Consider the following 19,334-nt stretch of genomic DNA (forward strand, 5'->3'; position numbering starts at 1 on the left):
CTGAACCCATCTGATTCCTCGAACATGATCCACGGTACACGTGGACATCGACAAGAGAAATCAAGGGCTAGAAATAACTTGGCCAAAACAAAATTTCAGATTTTTCTTAGCAAACTATCTTTGAATTAGTTAGAGGTTGGAATGGGACAATGGGATATTTTGATTAAAAAATAAAAAATGCAATGGTGTTTGTCATGGAAAGTTAATGATGAAAATTTTATGTTAGTCTCTCATACAAGACCGAAGTCGAGGAATTTGTCAACAGTTTGAAAATTCAAGTTGGTATATTTTATTTTTACAAAACCCAGTTGATACCTCAAAATTATAATATAACTTGTTCAAGTGGTGACTTTTACTTTGTTTTTGGTCTACCAAAATAAATAAATATGGAAAAATGAGCTTTTCCGTTTAGAATGCATGGTGTGTATAGTAATAATTGGTTGGATTGGTACTACAACAGTCCTAACTTACAAATATAAACCTCCTCTGAAAACTCAGTTTGAGAATACATGGAAACTCAAAAAAGAGAATCTACCGTGGACCCACAATTTAGTGTTGCTCATTGGCCCCACAACTCTCCGAACGATAATCCCATATCGCTTGGGTAATCATGACCTTGGGCTATATATAAATCTGGGGCAATTCTCACCTTATAAGCAGGTTTTGTAAGGATGAGTTAGGCTCATAAGTTTTTATACAGTATCAAAGCGGATAATTACAAAAATGTAGGAGACACGTTACATGTGAGGGGGAGTGTGAGTGATAATACCATATTGTTGGGGTATCAAGACCTTAGGTTATATATAAACCTAGGGCAATCCTCACCTTAGAAGTTGATTTTGTGCGGATGAGAGCCCATGAACTTCTATAAACTCTCCCTCAATTTTGTTTTAGAAAACTAATCAATTAGATTCCATCAAATAGACCATATTTGAGGGTCAATCAAATTAGGATTCTAAGGGATTGTTAAGAGAAAGAAAAAAAAAGTAATATGTAATCAAACTCATAGAAACACGGAGATTTTACATTGGTCCATCAAAGATTGAACTATGTCCTCGGATCCACACCAATTTCAATATGAAGAAAAACTCTCTGTTACAGATTATATCCTTTCATTGAATAATGAAATGATGAATAGCACTCCTTACTGACCACTACCATTAGGCTCCACAAGCCATAACGGAGACATGCGTGATTCATTCAAAGTGGTAATCACTCGTAGTCTAACTAGTATTGAGAATTCATATTTTATCAATAGGAATATCGGTGCAATGTATGGTTCTCAACCTTAATACTTTTAATTGTTTGATTCATCATTCCTTGTTATTCTTGAGATACAATTGGATTCAAAAGATTTTGTCGATATTAAGATTAATTTTTAAGTTTAGTGATCCTTAATATCTGATGATGTGAAGATCGATCAACGATTAAAACTCACAATTAGTGGGGAACAAAATCTTCAAGGCAATGGCATAAACCAACAAGGTTCATGTTAAGCAACACAAATCCCTTTATTTAGTGCGACTCGTATGAAATTTAAGAAGAGACTCTTTCTTTTTCAACCTTCCCTGGGTTTCTTGGTGTGATCAAAAGGTGGGAGGAGGTGTTCATGTTGCCATCCTTCCTCCATTAATCCATCGGATATGTTCTTCAATGGTTTGGCATTCCTGTAAATCGCGTAAAGAACCAGCTGAGCTGTTCCAAGTATGAATCCGGTTCCATTTGGTATCTGTATACACCAAAACCAATCGTTCCATTACTATGTGTATGTTTTTTTTTAATTGTATGAGGTGCATGTAAACATTCATGTTACATATTAATTAATTTAGATAAAAACCAGTAAATTCATCTACATATACTCAATCATGAAGTATATACCCTACCATAATAATAGGAGTCCTCGCTTTCTTTGATCAAAATGCCAATAAGTAGAGTGGGTACAAGGAAATGTGACCCACCTATTAAATAATTGAAAAAAAATAAAAAATGAAATGGGTCCGCTTGTAGGAATCCAATGATAGATTGATTGAGGTCTGAGGATTATTGACCTCAGATACCACATTTTTTGGATGGCCAACGTATGGCCCCATTCCTTAATTGGCTATTTGGTATGAAAAAGAATAGTGCCTCAACTGCTACCATGAGTTTGTCTTGTTTTACATATTTTTATTTTTCTCCTTTAAAAAGAGAACCATAGTTCTTTTTCAACCACCTCACTAACCTACTCTTTTTTATTCATATTTATTTTTTAAGAGATCTATGAACAAAGTTTTTAGCCCTTTCGGGAAGATATTAATCACCTCTATTAGACCATATTAAGCTCTTCTATAATTTAGAAATGTTTCACATATCTATCTAGGGAATAGGGTTGGGCCTTTTTTCTCCTGAGCTAGGGTAAAAGGGAATTCCAAGCTAGTAGAAGCTCTCCGAAGTTCAACTTCTTCTGTCTCTCTTTCCGGGGGTAGGGCCTTTAGTCTATAAATAGCTGTTCCTTTCCTGTGCTTCAAGTTGAGCTAAGGTGCCCAGAACCCCAGGTTTATAGCATCTAGTACATAAAAGATAGGATAAAGTAGTACTGAACTACACTACAAAGCATCAGTAATGACATATGTACCACCACTTTGAGAAGAAAATAGTGACATCCTTTTCCTATTTAATTAGTGATTTCACATAGGAAAAGTCTTTAAAAAAGCAAAAAACCACTAGAGACACGCACACTTACTTAAAACACTAAAATACACTAAAGAACACAAGAAAGTAGGAACACAATTGAAAAGTTGGAAATGTATGTAGTTTTTTATTACTCACAAATAATTGGATGATTATTGTGGGAGTCGTAAAAATTTGCATAATCTAAATCGAACGTGTAAAACCTTGATATGAATAAAATATTTGAAATAGAAGATTCACGTCGACTCTATCATCTTTGAGATGCATAAAACAAGATAATTCAACTTGCTTAGGATAAATCCCGATCTCTAGTATCCAATCTTGACTCCCACAATCTCGATAATAAATTCTACACTAGCAAATTTCAAGTCTCTTGATTTTAAGCCTACAGGTGCCCAAAATGATTACTTGGTCCCGAAGCCTAAAATTTTACTTAGAGTCAAAAATACCTAAAGTCAAGACATACCCCAAACGTGAGATCATGATTTTGAGAATGTGTGATGTGACTAGGAAAAATGACAGTTTGCCAACCCTTCGATTTACATACCTATTAAAAATGATGGAAATTAAAGCATGCAGATGCAATATATCACCTTTCACACCTACCCTCTTATATTATAGATATAATATTAGGTGAATTACTATTTCGTGACTGAAAACGAGTTATTTATGATTCCGGCTAATTGTTCATTTTAATTATCAAAACTTGCATGATCACGTTTTCATTATTATTCACGTTTTGTAATTAAAATGGACAGTGAGCCAGAATCGTAGTTGATCACTTTTTCGTAAATATCCCTATAAAATTAACCTAAAATGTAGGGGAGGCTTCATGGCACACGTAGTTGGAACTTAAGTATGCAATAGAATATAATTTACTGAATTAGCTCAATGAACCTGGGGACATAATCGACAATTTTGCAACAAATCTTTAAAAATGTATCGTGTTCTTCATGTTCTCCTCATCGAGATACAAGTGAGAGCATCTATGGTTTTGTGCACACCAAGGTCCGCGAAGATGCCAATTTCAATGTCAATCCAACAGTCATAGAAAACGACTCAACACAAGATATTTGCCTAGATGTCGCAACAACATTTACATGATCTTTCTAGATCAATTCCATCTCCACTAATAGATTGCAATCACCCAATCACACTGATTTTTGACATAGAAAAAATCATAAGTGGGACTCAATTAAATATTTGTTCACTCACATAACATTAGTAAAGTGTTTAAGGTCAACTCTTCTCTACTAATAGATTTAATTAAAGCCCAGAAAATCCATTCTCTTGTTGATTAGTTGAGACTTGCGAGTGGGAAATATGCAAATTAATTACAACCTCAGAGAAATATTCAAAGTAAAGGCTTTAGCCGAATCTAAGCCTTGAGGGTTAGGCTTTGATGATAATAAACAATTGGCCTATATGTGTAGTTTATTCATTGTAATTGTGCACATTGAATTCTTAGGCATTATGTCTAAGTTGAAAAGGAAATGTAGCAAATAGATGATGAGAGAGAAACAGATGAAAACTTACTCCAACGAAATAGTCTCTTACAAGAATCGCGTAGAAAGCCCAAATCCCTCCGTTCATGAAAAGGAAAAATGAGAGAAAGAATGGCATGTACTCCACGCTCTTCGACGTCACCACTGTTTTCTGTTAAATTTTAATAACCATTTATTAATTACTAGTAAAGCTATCAACTTGAACTATAAATAGCATGTTAATTATCAAGGAAAATTAAGATCATTGATGATTTGATTTTCGAATGATCTTAATTTTTGAGCCAATATGAGTATGACCCACGTGACAGTGGCTCGTCGATTCAATTCGATAAGATTGACTTAACCCCTTTGAATAGTATGCTTTTTCTTTTCTTTTTAAATTGAACACTGTTACAAGGCAAATCATTTTAAAATAATTAACATGGCACCATTTCTTAAATTTTTTTAAAGCTGTTATTTTTTAAATAAGGTTAAAATTTACCTTATTAAGAAAAAAAAATAGAAAATAAGCTGTTGTAAACAGTTGAATGGCTAATAATGTTATAGAAGCAAGAACCAGTATCCGACAAGATGTCGACCTTCAAAAGTGTTATTCCTACCATACCAGACTACCTATAGATGAGGAAGGAAGCAAGACGAGGAAGCATTTAAATATAACGAAATTTAACCATTATAAGAGAACTTGTTTGTTTTTATAAATAAACTACTGGGGAAGAAGAGATTCTTAATTACCATGGCTGATAGAGGTGAACCATACATAATAATACTTAGGCCTGCACATATCAATCCTATGAGTTCGATACGTAGATCTCCTCGCATCTTTAAGCGAGTAACTAAAACAAATGTCCCTAGAAATCCCACATCTAAAACACCAGCAAAGATAGCAGTCTTAGCCTGAAATACATGAATATATAGTGATGATTATAACAACATTAACAACAACAACAACAACAACAACAATAATGATGATGATGATGATGGTACTGATAGTGAGATTTACCCTCATTTTCGATGGTGCGAATATGAGAAAAATTAAGATGTACATTATTTCGACAACAATTCCAAAACCATTAACGGTGGCGATGAGTAGGCCACCAGGTTTCGTAATTCCATAATAAGTCCACAAGGACGCGCTTAAAAGAGTGCAAATGTAAGGAAGGCTCTCGAATTCGTCAGTCGATCTTTGCTTCACTATTCGCCAAAATGTACCTCTGCAATCAAATTAACCATACAAAAATTATTAATAATCTAAAAAGGTAATTGAAAGTTAAGAGGAGGAGATTACATGGGAGAAAGAAAGAGTAGCACTGAAACTATGTTGCCTGCAACAAAAAACAATAGAAAGCCATGAGAGTTCCTTCCTTTTGAGGATTCAAAACCCTGTAATTAATACCTACATAACATATTTCATATAGTAGATATGTTCCCACCTATGACTCCAACCAAGAAGCTAAGGCCTTCCATCCTGATAAGAATTTGATGTCTTCTTGGGCTGAGAGAAAGAGAAAGAAAAATAAAAAGAAAGTGAGCTTCTTTATAGCTTATAGAACCTACTTTTTAAAGTCATCAAGGTCTGATCTCATTGTTTATGGGATAGTGTGTATCCTCGAGATCTTGATGATCATTTGGTATCAAAGATATTTATAAAACGGATGTATCTGATGAGATATTGAGATGTATATAGCAATGCTATAACAATAATACTGACTAAGATACGAAGAAATAATTATTATTATTATAAAGTTTAAACTTTAAAGAGGACTTCTAAATATCTATTTAAATTATATGGTCAGGATCTTCTTTTCAACTCTTTGGATAAATTTTGCTTTAGTTTCCGTAGGCAACACTAACACATTATTGGAAAGAAAATGACAGAGCTTGTCCAGATGATATCGGGTCAGTGGGTCAGGCAAACTTGATAACCCAACCCGTTTGTGCAGGATTTTACCTGTTCCGGATAAGTTTAGCTTGATCCATGATGAAGATCGTAGCGGACATACAATGCAAATAGAATGACCCTGATAAGTTTAAGTTTAGGGGGTAATTGATCCAACATGGGGAGGTTGATGTGGCTCATGTAATGTAACCCACATAGTCCATATTAAATGTTGAGCTTAGTACGCCCTTTCTTTTCGAAAAGGGAAGAAGGGCCTTTAAGTAGTAGCGGCAAAGGAGGTCGTCGTGATGTCCTCCTTTCTTTTTTTTTTAGTTGATTTTATTTGACAAATAAGAGGGATTTCTCTTTCTATTATAATTCTAATTAGAATATATATATATATATATATATGGGTCAGGTTCAAGGGCCGTCTAAGAAACCGTCTAAGAAAACTTTCGTTTTTCAAAATAAGGGTTAGAGGTTTTGGATTGAGCTGATTTTTTGCAAGGATGGTCACTATGATGAGAAGATCATCCTCACAAAAAATCAGCTCAATCAGAAACTTGTAAATCCATCAAAAGTGATTTACAAATTAGTGATAAAAAGTGGTAAAAAATCGACGGTCCACATTCTAAATCACTTTTAACGGGGTTAGAAGTTCAGATTGAGCTGATTTTTTTTTTGGATGATCTTCCCATCATAGAGATCATCCTCACAAAAAATCAGCTCAATCCAAAATTTCTAACCCATATTTTAAAATTTTATTTACCGTCGAAAGTTTTCTTAGACGGTTTCTCAGACGGCCCTTGAACCTGACCCTATATATATATATATATATATAGGGTCACATTCCTAAGACTCATATTGCGACTCACATTGCGACACACCGTTTTGTCTTATATGGGCAAAAATGTTTGGAATGAGCTGATTTTTTGTGAGGATGATCTCTGTGATGAGGGGATCATCCTGGAAAAAAATCATCCCATTCCAAAACTTCTAACTCCATCAAAATTGATTTACAAAAATTGGACGGTCTATAATTTTTCAATAAAAATTGGACGGTCTAGAAGTTTCATAATGAGCTGATTTTTGGCAAGGATGATCTCCTCACCATAGAGATCATCCTCACAAAAAATCAGCCCATTCCAAATATTTTTGCCCATATAAGACAAAACGGTGTGTCGCAATGTGAGTCGCAATATGAGTCTTCGGAACGCTGTTCATATATATATTTTGACAAAATAGAAAACAATTCAATGTATGATTATGCACAAGGAGTATGAAAGTTTTAAGTTCATAAGGCACACAATTATCCACAACTATTCCATGACTATCCGTAATTTCCCATGATCAACGACAACAATCCATGTCAGTCTAATCAATTATGTGATTAACGAATCACATAAATGAATATGCAACTTCTCCAAACCATACTTATAAATAATTGCATCATGAAAAGCAAAAAAGACAAAATTTTACTTAAAAACTATAATTAAATTTAGAGTTCGTGATTTTCTGACTCAAAAAATTTTGCTATGTCTTTACTCGGGTTGACTTGGCAAAGGCATAAAATCATAGATCTTTTTTTTTTTTTCGGGATACACAAGGAAAATATCAACGGTTCTGTACTCTTGCCACATCAACCACGTGAAAATTTTCAAATCAAAAAATCATTAGCATTAAATTTATTTTGACCACTGATTTGATTGTTGGAACTTCATCTACAGGACCACCCCCCTAAGTAAGATTGGGATTTAACATAGTGGAAGGATCGAATCGATGAAAATTACCCCGCAATAACATTCCGGGGAAAATGAGATTTTCATGGATTAAGATTGGTTACCATTTGTATGTAGAGGATTCATCAAGATCATTGCCTGAATTATTGAGTGGGTTGCAATCTTAATAAGATCATCATAATTTAAGATCGTAACCAAGCAATGTCCACATAAAACATTTTGAGTATATGCGGTCCAGGTTTGTTTATCAATTTAGGATCCATGTGGAGTGTTTTCCTTTACCGACTCGATTGTGTGGACAACAATGTCGATTGTGAACTCTAACAGAAATCATGCAAAATTTGGTTCAAGAACCAGCCAGCTATCCGTGAGTCACGTGCTGTCTCAGTCTCCCAGATGCTTGGCTATGATGACATATCATTTCTTACTCTTTTTTTCTTATTCAAAATCAAGTATGTCATTTCATTTATTTTGAACACACCACATCAAGGAATTAATCAAATTATATTATGAAGATTTGCTCAAATGGATTACTCCAACACCACAGCCCTTGATCAGTTTTATCTAAAAACTCAGATAAAATAATAATAATTTCTTTTGAACTAGATTAAAGTTTTTGAAAATGGACGGCTACCGAACTTTCACATAACTTCTAAACTTAAAAATGAAATTCAGTAATTTTGAATTTTTTTTTTTTTTTTCAAAATTCATAGAATTTGTCCTCTCTTGTAGCATCGTGTTATGTTTTTGGATGCCAAGAGGTGAGCTCAAGGACTTTTAATCATGGTTTTTAAACTCGTCTGAGACCGAGACGTATCGCCCGAGTTAACTCGATATCGGAGCTGAACGAGACCAACTCACAAAGTCATTTTTTTAATCGAGTTTTATGACTCACATGTAATTTTTTGATTTGTCTCACGAGACGTCTCAAACGTATCAGAAAACTCGTTCGAGACGACTCGATATTGAAGCTGAACGAGACGAGACGAGATACCGAATTTAAAAACCATACTTTTAATAAGGGTGAAATCCTTACTAAATTAGTAAGGCTAGGCGGACTCAAAAAGATTTGTTGTCAATGATGAACACAGAACTTTTCTACTCCATTAATTATTACTTGTCATCGTGCCTATCCAAACCACTCAATCATTTAAGGATGACTCACATTATACTGGTCCTCCAATTATTTGATCTAATATGTTGTGCACGAATGAGCCTAATATAAATTGTGATTTTCTAACTCCCCCTCTGACACATGTCCTCTGACTTGGTATGGGCTAGAACCAAAAATCTTTTTCCTCAAGATACACAGATGCACATCCTCATAAATATGTACAATTGTAAATCCTGAGGAAAAAGATCTACGGTCACATTAGGGGCGTATGTCAGAGTGAGGTGCCAAAAAATCAGTATTCTATAAATTATGAATCAAAGACTCATAAAACAACAGTTTTTTACAAATCAATCTATCAAGCATTCATATAAGGTGAAATTTTAATTAAATTTTATAAAAATCAAAATAAATTATATGGTTTCCGGAATGTGGAATAGATGTGCAAGATATACATTAATCTATTGATTTAATGTATATTTATTTATTTTCCATTGTGTAGAATTTTATTTCTAGAGTATATTATGCAAAGATGACGTCTAAATATAATATCAGAATGATCATAAATAATATACTCAATATAATAAGTAATTATGAGTTATTTAAAGTCGCATTTTTGTTGAAAATAGAAAACCTAAGATTGCAGGATCAATGGCATTCAAACTTCCATGATCGATTGCTTGCTAGTAAGAATTTTGTTGAAAAAAATAAAGAAGGAAAGCTAGGATTGTAGAATTCACGACGTTCAGGCTTGGAAGATCAACTGCTTGTTAGTTATTGTTTATGTACAAATGTATAAACATACGAACAAAATGAATGATTCACATCATCATAACGATTATTGTCCTTGCAATATAATTTAATCAGCTTTAGTAGAAGAAACCTGAAATTTGGGCTCATAAACGTTACTATGTAGTCCCTACAGTACTCAATATAGCCAACATGAATGTAACATAACAAAGGCCCCATTTTCCCTAAATTATTATGCTTAATTACTTATGGAGTCGTGATAATCGACTACCCCACGTGGCACGCTCAATCGACTCTCTTGACGTGATAGGTTCGGAATCATAGATCTGTACGCTTCGAGATACATGATTCCCTAGGATACAATTTTTTTTTATGGGGGAAATAAAGTTTTGTAAGTGTGAAGATCTACAATTCTTGGATCTGTCACATCAAGAGAGTCTGATCGAGTGTGCCATGTGGTTAGTTAGGTTATCATGATTCTTACTTATATGCTAACATCCAAGATCTAAAATAGAAGTTAGAATCCTCCGTAATTTTGATTTTTTTTTTAAATATCTCAAAAATACATTTATTGTTGTCTTTTAATGTCAAAAAGTAAGGATGCTTTAGTCATTATATAATAATATCTTTAGGTCAAGGAATCTACTCTTTCTATGGTCTCAAGTTCAAATCCCACTACCCATAAAATATCTTAGTGGTCACGCACCGCTTCACGTAGTGGGGTATAGCCTGAGTGCGGGGCGTAGGGACTAGTCTGGTGTGCAAACTGGCCTGGATACCCTTCGTTATCAAAAAAAAAAAAAAAGTATTGATTGTAATGACATTTTTTTTTTTAACATTTATCGTACAATGATGAAAATGTTCTTCGATTCCGCGTTAAAAGATAAAATTATAATAATGGATTTAAAAAATAATTTTGAAAAATTAGTGGAGAATGTTAACGCCTCCGTGAAGTCAACTTGCAAGTTGTTGACTTAACTCGATGGATATCCAAGTCGATTTGAGTTTTTAAACTATGACTTTTAATTTTGAAGGTAGAATCACTGGTGAGAGAATATTATTTTATTTTTTATGATGAGATAGTCCACACTAATTGGCTTGATTAATAGGGGCAAGGCAACTTGCCCCTTAGAGCAACATATCTCACCCAAATCCCCCATGTATAAAGACATTAAGGATCATTCAACGATAAAGCAGAACAAAAACTCATGAAATCAATGAAGTCAAATGATATCTCAAGATCACCTAAAAATGATGTTTGAATCGTAAAAATAAAATAAAAATGAAGGGTTAAGAATCGTAGCTTGCGCCACAAGTAAAAGTTGATTATGAGTTAGAAGAAAATAATCAAAAACACTTGGACCAACCGGTGCAAGTTAATTGTTCTCAAATTCTAGGCTTTCACCTTCTCATTTTATTTTACTATAAGATGGCTAGAACTACCATTGATGTATTTTGCACACACAATAATAGAGTGCGCCCCATACTCATATAGTTTGTTAACCATCATATATACTTAATAATATCTAAAATAGGAATCCCCTTTCAAAATTGTACCTCATATCGCAAATCCCGGGGTGAATGTGTGTAGGAACCATAGATGCTTTTTGACTCATATCTCGATGAAAATATATATATGTGATTCCTACACACATTCACGTCAGGACGTGCACTATGAGATACAATCTTGAAGTCACTTCAGCATTATTCTTCCATAATAATCAGCTTTTATAGAATCTAAGGGTTAGAGTCCTAAATAATTTGCAAAACATGGAGGCGAATGAGACATACAAAAACCGTAGATCTAACAAAAATGTCGGACTCATATATTTTGCCGTCATTTTCAAATCATTTTCCTATGTATAAGAAAATGATCTTCTTGTCATCATAGAAAAATCTAATTTTTTTGAAAATTTTGTACACTTATTTGTCAAATAGTGAAACACACTTTCTTCACAATTATAGATGTTCTTATATAATTGAATATAATTCTTTATAGTGCTCAAACAAATAAGAAATGCATATTGGGCCTTTGAAATAGTTTAAATTAGTTCAATAGTATTAAGTTCCATCTGTTTTACAAAGAAGATTTTTCGTTCGAGTTTGTATCGTTTGAATTGCTAAGTTAAATTCTTGGTAAAATTCAATCATTAACAAATAATCTCAATATTGGTTAATAATACATCTCAATAAGAGACAGACAGACAGACTTATTCCATTTCTCTTTCAGCTTGGATTTCATGAAATGGGTTCTAGGCCCATTACTTGACTTATACAAAGCATGGACTGTCTGTATCATTTTATAAGATATTTAGGCCCCCATTACTAGGCCCAAAGGGTCCATAAGCAATAAAATCACGGTGATTCAGTGAAAGGACAACCTACGGGCTACGGCTACCAACAAACTATTCTGTCACAAAATTAAAAAATACCCCTTAGTTTCTTGGTGAATGTATTGGACACCCACCGTATTTTCAAAATGGTTACAAAACCTTTAAATCTGTCTTCTCTCTTAGGTTAATTGAGAATGACTTAAATGTCCTCATCTTCAACCACTAACTTATAACCATTTAATTTTCTCCCAAAACATCTATTTCTCACCTATAGAATCAATGTGAATGTGTAGTTATCTTGAACCTCTTAAGGAGAAAAAAAAATTAAAAATATTCCTGTAAAGCTCAAGAAAATGTAGGAATTTTGAGGAAAGTTGAACATTTGGTAGAAAAATTAATGGTTTCAACAAACAACTAAAGACGATGGATTGAGGTAGAAAAGATTAAACGAGAATTCACCATGAAAGAGTTGAAGTCAGATGATGGGATAAGGTAAAAAGTAATTTTTATTGGCATGAAGTTGAAAACGAGGGCATTTAGGTTATTTTCATTAATTTCTTGTCAGAGATGACTGAGTGTCCAGGGGTAAATTGTCTAAAATAAAAATCACCCAAAGATATTATTATTTTTAAATTGAGAGTAAAAAGCACACAACAATTATGTCATATGGGCCCCACTTTAGCTCTCTTGAGGACTACTGTTGTTGCATCCTTCTTTCTGCTACGCCCCGAGTCATACTAGATTTTTTCATCTATTTGGCACCTGTTGCGTAATCTAGACACTCTCTTAATTTTGCGCTAAAGTGCGCATCTCATGACCAAAGTGTCAAATACTTGGCTCATGAGCTGTCGTCTGAGGGACCAACGTTCACCATTTCAGCTTGTTCGCTCCATCCCTTCCTGATGCATAAGGTTTGTTAAAGATTTACATTACTAAAACAGCCATATTCAGAAACCAAAATCCCTCTATTTCCATCTTGGAAAATTAAAAATAAAAACCAAGACTTTGCATGGAAGCCTTAGATCAATCCAACTATCTCACAGGATGATTTCTATTTTCTACAACAACTTGTCTATTTCTTACAACTTACAAGGATGCAAAATGATAAAGGGTTTCTTAGATCATTAAAAGAAAGCAAAGGGTAAGATCCGAATATTGCTCCATTTCTGTCCTTCAAAAAGCAAAACCACCAGCTGTATTCTTGCTTCTCTTACGATGTTGAGATGATGAAGCGGAAGACTTAGGTTTCATGACAACAAAAGAACAGTTCTCCTTCCTAACACTCTCTTCATCCATGAAAATCTGTCTGCACCTGCACTCAATGCTACAAAATGCTCGATCTCCTCTGCAAAACAAAGAAAAACAATGGAATCTAAGTAGTTTGAAATGAAATCAATATATGGGTTTAAAGCAAAAGAGAACAAAAAATAAAAGGTGAAGTTTAAGATATTAAAAGAGAAACTAAGATGTGGGTTTGACTCACTTGTACATGTAGATGTCTTTTCCAGGCAAGAGTTCTTGTTTACAGAGAAAACATGCATCAAGGAAAGTGATTGCTGGGAGAGGTGAGGAAGAATAAAAAGATGGTGAAGATGAGGAAGGAGAGAGAGGAGACTTGATCATGGAACTTTTGTTGATGACTTGGGAACTTTTCTCAAGGTTCTTCTGAGATTCTAGGAGAATGCTCAAGCCCAAGCCCACCATCTATGGTCTTTTTCTTCTCTCGGGCTGTGTTGGTAATGGTGGTAATGGTGGCTTTTTAAAAATAATGGAGATAAAATATTGATTGGGGTTGGTGGGTCCAGTCCTACGATGCAAAATAGATTCATTAGTAGTAAAAGTTTGCTAAACCACTGGAGTAGCTAAGTTTGTTCCTCCACCCCCATAAATGCCACCTGGAACTCTTTTTTTTTTTATATAACCCATTGCACCATAGATCTTGTTTTGGGTTTGTGGACCAACGTCCATGGGTCAGAGGTCTGAATAGTTATCCACGTGCCATTTATTGAGGGGAGGTGATCAAGCGGTTGATAAACTGTTGGTGTAGCAAATCATTTTCTATAATAATAAAAGAAGGACGATTAGTCAAGCCCTACGTTGCAAAATAATGCAAGATAGACTCATTAGCAGTAAAATTTTGCTACACCTGTAGGCTAGCTAAGTTTGTTCTCCAACCCCAATAAGTGCCATGTGGGACTCCTTTTTTTGGACCCACATGACCATAAATATTGTTTGTGGTTTACAGGTCTGAAGCGTTTTCCACGTGGCATTCATCGAGTGGAGGTGATCAAGCAGTTGCTCCCACTGTTTGTTCAGCAAATTATTTTCTTAAAAAAAAAAAAAAAAAAAAAAGAAAAGGACGATCGACATTAGAACTTTACAAGGACGATTTAACTTCTAGTGCTCTTTTACAGCCACGTAGAAAGTAGAAACCTTACTTTTTTAACTTTATTTCGGGATTTCTATTTCCAAGTCTTTTTTTAATTCAGTCAGAGCTGAATTGTATTCTCTCTTGCCTGAATGAAGTAAAATGGGCGCTGGCAATATTAATAATTAATGAATTTTTTTAAAAAGATGTGAAAAAGGTCAAAAGAGACAAATGAGTTTCTAGGCTGTGAGTGCTGTCGTTTTAATGCTTTTCTCCGGCTGTTATTTGCTGATACCGATAAGATGTAGCCTGATTTCCTCGAAATTCAGAACTCCATAATCTTGAGGAAAATCTAACGGTTATTGAATGACGTTACTACAATAAATTTTGGAGGGAGAAGAATCCTATTGTTTTACCCGTACAAGATTCTTTATAAAAGACGGCTGTTACAGGGCCATCTGTCCACGAAAATGAGGAGTGAATGCTATTTATCTTCCAATATCCTACTTATCTGCCACGTGTATATCTAGATTGACGGATAAGAGAATGTGGAGGTGGAATTTGTGAGGGTCAAAGAAATCAGATTGGATATTTTGTCGAAATACACTCTCGTGACTAATCCATCACCTTGTACCATCCAAAAATATATTGTCATGTAACATAATAGTAGTAGAAGATAAAAATTTAGGGCTCAAGATTCAATGCCGTGTCTTGCTTTTAGAATAATAATAAGATGTCTACGTGGCAGATTTTTATTGAAGTTTGAAACACCTAAGACTCTTAAACACAAAACACAAAGTTTTGAAGAATACTAGATTGCTTCTATTCATAATGATTATAGGAGTCATAATGGGATTTATATAAAAATTATAGATAATCTTCAAGTTCATGTAGCATACTTTCTACGTTAGAAAGAGTGCCACATCAATAATGCAATTAAATTTCAAACTTAATATGTTAGGAATGTAATAGTTGTTCATTTGAAAAGATATGGATTTAGAAATTTTTTTTTTTTTTTTCTCTTTTAAATCATATCTAAATCATGATCACAAAAGGATAGAGGTGTTAATTTTTTTTTCTAGTTTAATTCTCTAATTCATTGAAAGTATGTCACAGGAACTTGTGTTAGAGAGGATAATTTTTTCTTAAGCAAGTTGTGCATGCAGTCCAATGTATTTAGATTTCAACAAAAATGTGTTCTGTTCTAAATCACAATTCAAAAATTAATATTTTTGAAATATAATAATATTTAATTTTTATCATTAAATTTTAATTTTAAATTTGAGAATTTAGTAATCGCCCATTTTAAGACTGAATTTTTTTTTAATTATTTTATTTATTTGAATTTATCATGAAATCTAGAAGACTGTGGGCAACGGATTTTCAATGTGATATTAACCCATTTGGGCACAACGACCCTAATATGATTGTATTTTACTCGATTGGGTGAAGGGGGTATTTTAGGTATAAAAATCATAGGATAGGCATCACTAATACTTTTAATAATTTAAATTTTAAACGGTCCACCACAACAAAAGAAGGGTATGTACCAGTGTCATCGATTTGTGTGCTGAAAATGTACTCCAGACCGAGAGGTGATCTCAAGGTTCCGGAACTATCATTGTTAACATACGTCCATTTCTTTGTTTATTTCGCTTGTATAAAACTATTTAACTTAATTGTACAACTACGCTGATAAGAAAAAGCTTCTGTGCACTATGATTTAACCAAAATCTAAGGGAATTATAAAAAAGAAATAATTTTAGGCTTTAATTTCTACTATTGTAGCTTAAGTGGCATTTAGTGAGTTGTGGGTGGAGGGTTTCATTCCTCCATCCTGACGCATAGAATCTGGACTCACTTAAATTTGTAATTACACCTGCTAACTTTGTCTATATGTGATGACGCCATTGGTTCAATTCCAGACATACAAAATCACTCACCTTATTAAAAATAGATTTATTGAAGAAAACATTTTTTTTTTTTATTGTGATTCTCACCTGATGATTTTTATTCGTATCACGAAAAAATATATATATGATTATGTACACATCCCACATCAGACTTGTGAGAATCGTAGTAAATACTAAATACCCAATGTCATTCCAACATTTTCCTCTTTTTATATATGTAAGGTCAGGTCATATTCAACAATCAATTATTTGACCAACGTGTTTTGTGCTACATGGATTAAAAAGTTTTGGAATAGATTGATTTTATTTTTAGGACGATATGTACGGTGAGAAGATCCTCCTAAAAAAAAAAGATTCATTCTAAAACTTCTAATCCCATCAAAAATGATTTACAAAGAATTAGTGGTCCACGATTGTTTAACTTGTAATCATGGGATTAGAAGTTTTGGAATGTACTAAGTTTTTGTGAGAAATATCTCCTCACCATAGAGATAATCCTCACAAAAAATCAGCTCATTTATAAATTTCCAACCCCATCAAAAATGATTTACAAATAATTGATGGTCTATGATTCATGAATTTATAAATTGATGTTGGAAATTTCATAATAGGCTGATTTTTTGTGAAGATGATCTTCTCACGAAAATTCAGTCCATTTCAAAACTTCCAAGCCTGTTTATGAAACACCTTGGATAAAATGTTATACATATAAAGGGTAGATCATAAGATATAAGTAAAAACAATGCAATAACAATCATTTTTCAAAATATAGATTAGAAGTTTTTTATTGAGCTGATTTTTTGTGAGGATGATCTTTATAATTAGAAGATCATCGTAAAAAAATCAACCTAATCTGAAACTTCTAATCCTATCAAAAGTGATTTAGAATGTGGACCGTTGATTTTTTACCAATAATTTGTAAACCACTTTTGATGGATTTATAAGTTTTGAATTGGACTGATTTTTTACAGGGATGATCTTCTCATCATAGAGATCATCTTCGCACAAAATTAACTCAATCCAACACTTTGTACCCATATTTTGAAAAAAGATTGTTGGACAATGCTAATCTTCATGAAGTATTAAACGTTAGCATTCCCCATATATATGTCCAACATTTTTTTTTTCAAAAATGCCCCTTTTCATTTTGTCTTTTAATAAAAAGAAAAAAACAAGGTGTATTAGTTTTTTACACAATAAATATTTGTTTACATAATAAATGCTACGAGCATTTAAGTATTTTGAATTAAATACCCTTTTAGTAGTAAATGCTTTGGCTATTAAAACCAACATAATAAATGCATTTGTTAATGGTATAATAAATATATTTATTGTTTAAAATACTAAAACACCATTGTTTTTTCACTAAAAGATAAAATAATGAAGGATATTATTGAATTTTATATATATATATATTCATTTTCCCATTCTCTTCTCTTGAAATAATTTGTACACATATTTAACCTCAAATTCATTATTTTTTTATGTCATTAACTTATATATATATATATTTTTTTTTCAAGATTCACTAAAATAAAATAAAAGAGACATATTAACAATTCTATTTTGATAATTTACAAGTATTTTAAAAGATAATGCAATCTATTGTTTGTTGTGCTAAGCAACTGTAAACTTTTATTTGCTATCTTTTGTTATGGCAGTGAATATTCCATTAATCGCACACACAAACATCATCAATGACAACTCTTTGATGAAAGATCATTTTGCATAATCCATTGACTTGAAAGAAAAGTTGCTTGGTTTAAAAAGTGACGATTGATTGAAATCAAAATATATATATTGAGATATAAATTGATTTTTTTTTTCTGTAAAAAAAAAAATATACACACACACATCATTGTATTGCCTAGATAAGTGCCTAACCAACAAACCAACATACATTTTAACGATAATAAGCTTCGTGCAGATGTTGTAAGTGTCATCTGCAAGTGTGGACTCTATTGGAGCTCCTCCTCGTGAACATTTTTCTAGCTAGCTTTTGTGGTAAGCTATAAGTGAAATTTAAAACGCTACTAAATGGGTGTTTAGGACATCCTATGAGTTCTTGATCCCAAATGATAATAAATGCGAAACAATAATAATAAACACATAGTTGCTACATTATCAATCACGAAACATAGTTTTTGTTTTAAGAGTAGCTTCTTTGGATGTATATGATATCAGTATTTATTATCATTTATTTAATAACTAAGAGGCTCTATGGGAGACATTTTACTTACCCAAATAAATGGGGTATTATCATTTGAAATTTTATATATTTTCAACTTCATTGAATTTTTGCAAAAAATCATGATAAACTGACTCACCCATGTGGCATACTCAATCGACAACTCTGACGTATACAAGTTCAAGAACCCTAGATCGACTCTCCTCAAGATACAAACCACAGTTCCCCATAAAAAAAACACTTTTTTATCTTGAGAAAAACAAAAGATAACAAATCTATGATTTTTAAACCTGTCACTTCAAAGGTGTCGATTGAGTATGCCACGTGTGTAAGTCCGATTATCACGACTCTTTTGTAAAATGCTCGAAGCGCAAAGTGAGTCCAAATCGTTTCTTGCTTTTTATTTGTTTGCTTCTTGCAAGAGTTAGGAGCAGTTCTTAGATTAACCAAACGATGATTTAACCTTAAAAAAGTGCTTAAAAATGCAAATAGAAACGTGTAGTTAAGTCAAAGAGGGGGACAGGGTCAATTGGATTTTGGATGAATAGTGGGCCTCATGATTGACAAATTACGTGTGTTGATAAGGATAGTGTCTCTCTCGGATGATTTGTCATAGCTTCAGACATAGACATTCCTCAGAAATGAAATGTTATCGATAACTACAAAATTAGTGGATGGAACACTAGTAAATTTGATGGAGAAATAACTTCTATACGGACAAGTTATTAGACCCTATTGGAGATATTTCTTTCTATATAATTCATAACTCTTGATTAGTACTTGATCGACCATTTAGTAAAAAAAAATTTCTTTCTTAATGATTCTCGTCCTTATCTTTTTTATAATGTTTTTGGAATACCCAAAGTATAATTTTTCTCATC

At 33.1% G+C, this 19,334-nt stretch overlaps 1 protein-coding gene and 1 long non-coding RNA gene across 5 annotated transcripts; both read right to left on the reverse strand.

The window, feature by feature from the left end:
• Positions 1–1,345: 1,345 nt before the first annotated feature.
• LOC147403052 (bidirectional sugar transporter SWEET17-like) lies at positions 1,346–5,723 on the reverse strand. 2 transcript variants are annotated; one of them, XM_086438502.1, is made up of 6 exons: positions 5,606–5,723; positions 5,461–5,497; positions 5,176–5,386; positions 4,908–5,069; positions 4,207–4,326; positions 1,346–1,729 (listed from the first exon to the last, which is right to left on the reverse strand). In XM_086438502.1, the coding sequence occupies exons 1-6, from the start codon at positions 5,637–5,639 to the stop codon at positions 1,559–1,561; spliced, it is 735 nt and encodes a 244-aa protein (XP_086294628.1). In that variant the 5' UTR covers positions 5,640–5,723; the 3' UTR covers positions 1,346–1,558. The 2 variants fall into 2 exon arrangements, with proteins under 2 accessions (XP_086294628.1, XP_086294630.1); XM_086438504.1 differs by lacking the exon at positions 5,606–5,723 and adding an exon at positions 5,573–5,595.
• Positions 5,724–12,574: 6,851 nt separating this feature from the next.
• LOC147403053 (uncharacterized) lies at positions 12,575–14,151 on the reverse strand. Of its 3 annotated transcripts, none has more exons than XR_015177388.1 (3): positions 13,468–13,736; positions 13,075–13,329; positions 12,575–12,879 (listed from the first exon to the last, which is right to left on the reverse strand). It is a non-coding gene; the product is annotated as an uncharacterized LOC147403053 (long non-coding RNA). The 3 variants fall into 3 exon arrangements; XR_015177387.1 differs by having other exon boundaries at positions 12,575–12,883; XR_015177386.1 differs by lacking the exon at positions 12,575–12,879 and having other exon boundaries at positions 12,931–13,329; positions 13,468–14,151.
• Positions 14,152–19,334: the final 5,183 nt, after the last annotated feature.

This window comes from Akebia trifoliata, chromosome 4 (genome assembly GCF_017979445.1).
Source record: "Akebia trifoliata isolate Shusen 1 chromosome 4, ASM1797944v1, whole genome shotgun sequence".
NCBI classification, from domain to species: domain Eukaryota; kingdom Viridiplantae; phylum Streptophyta; class Magnoliopsida; order Ranunculales; family Lardizabalaceae; genus Akebia; species Akebia trifoliata.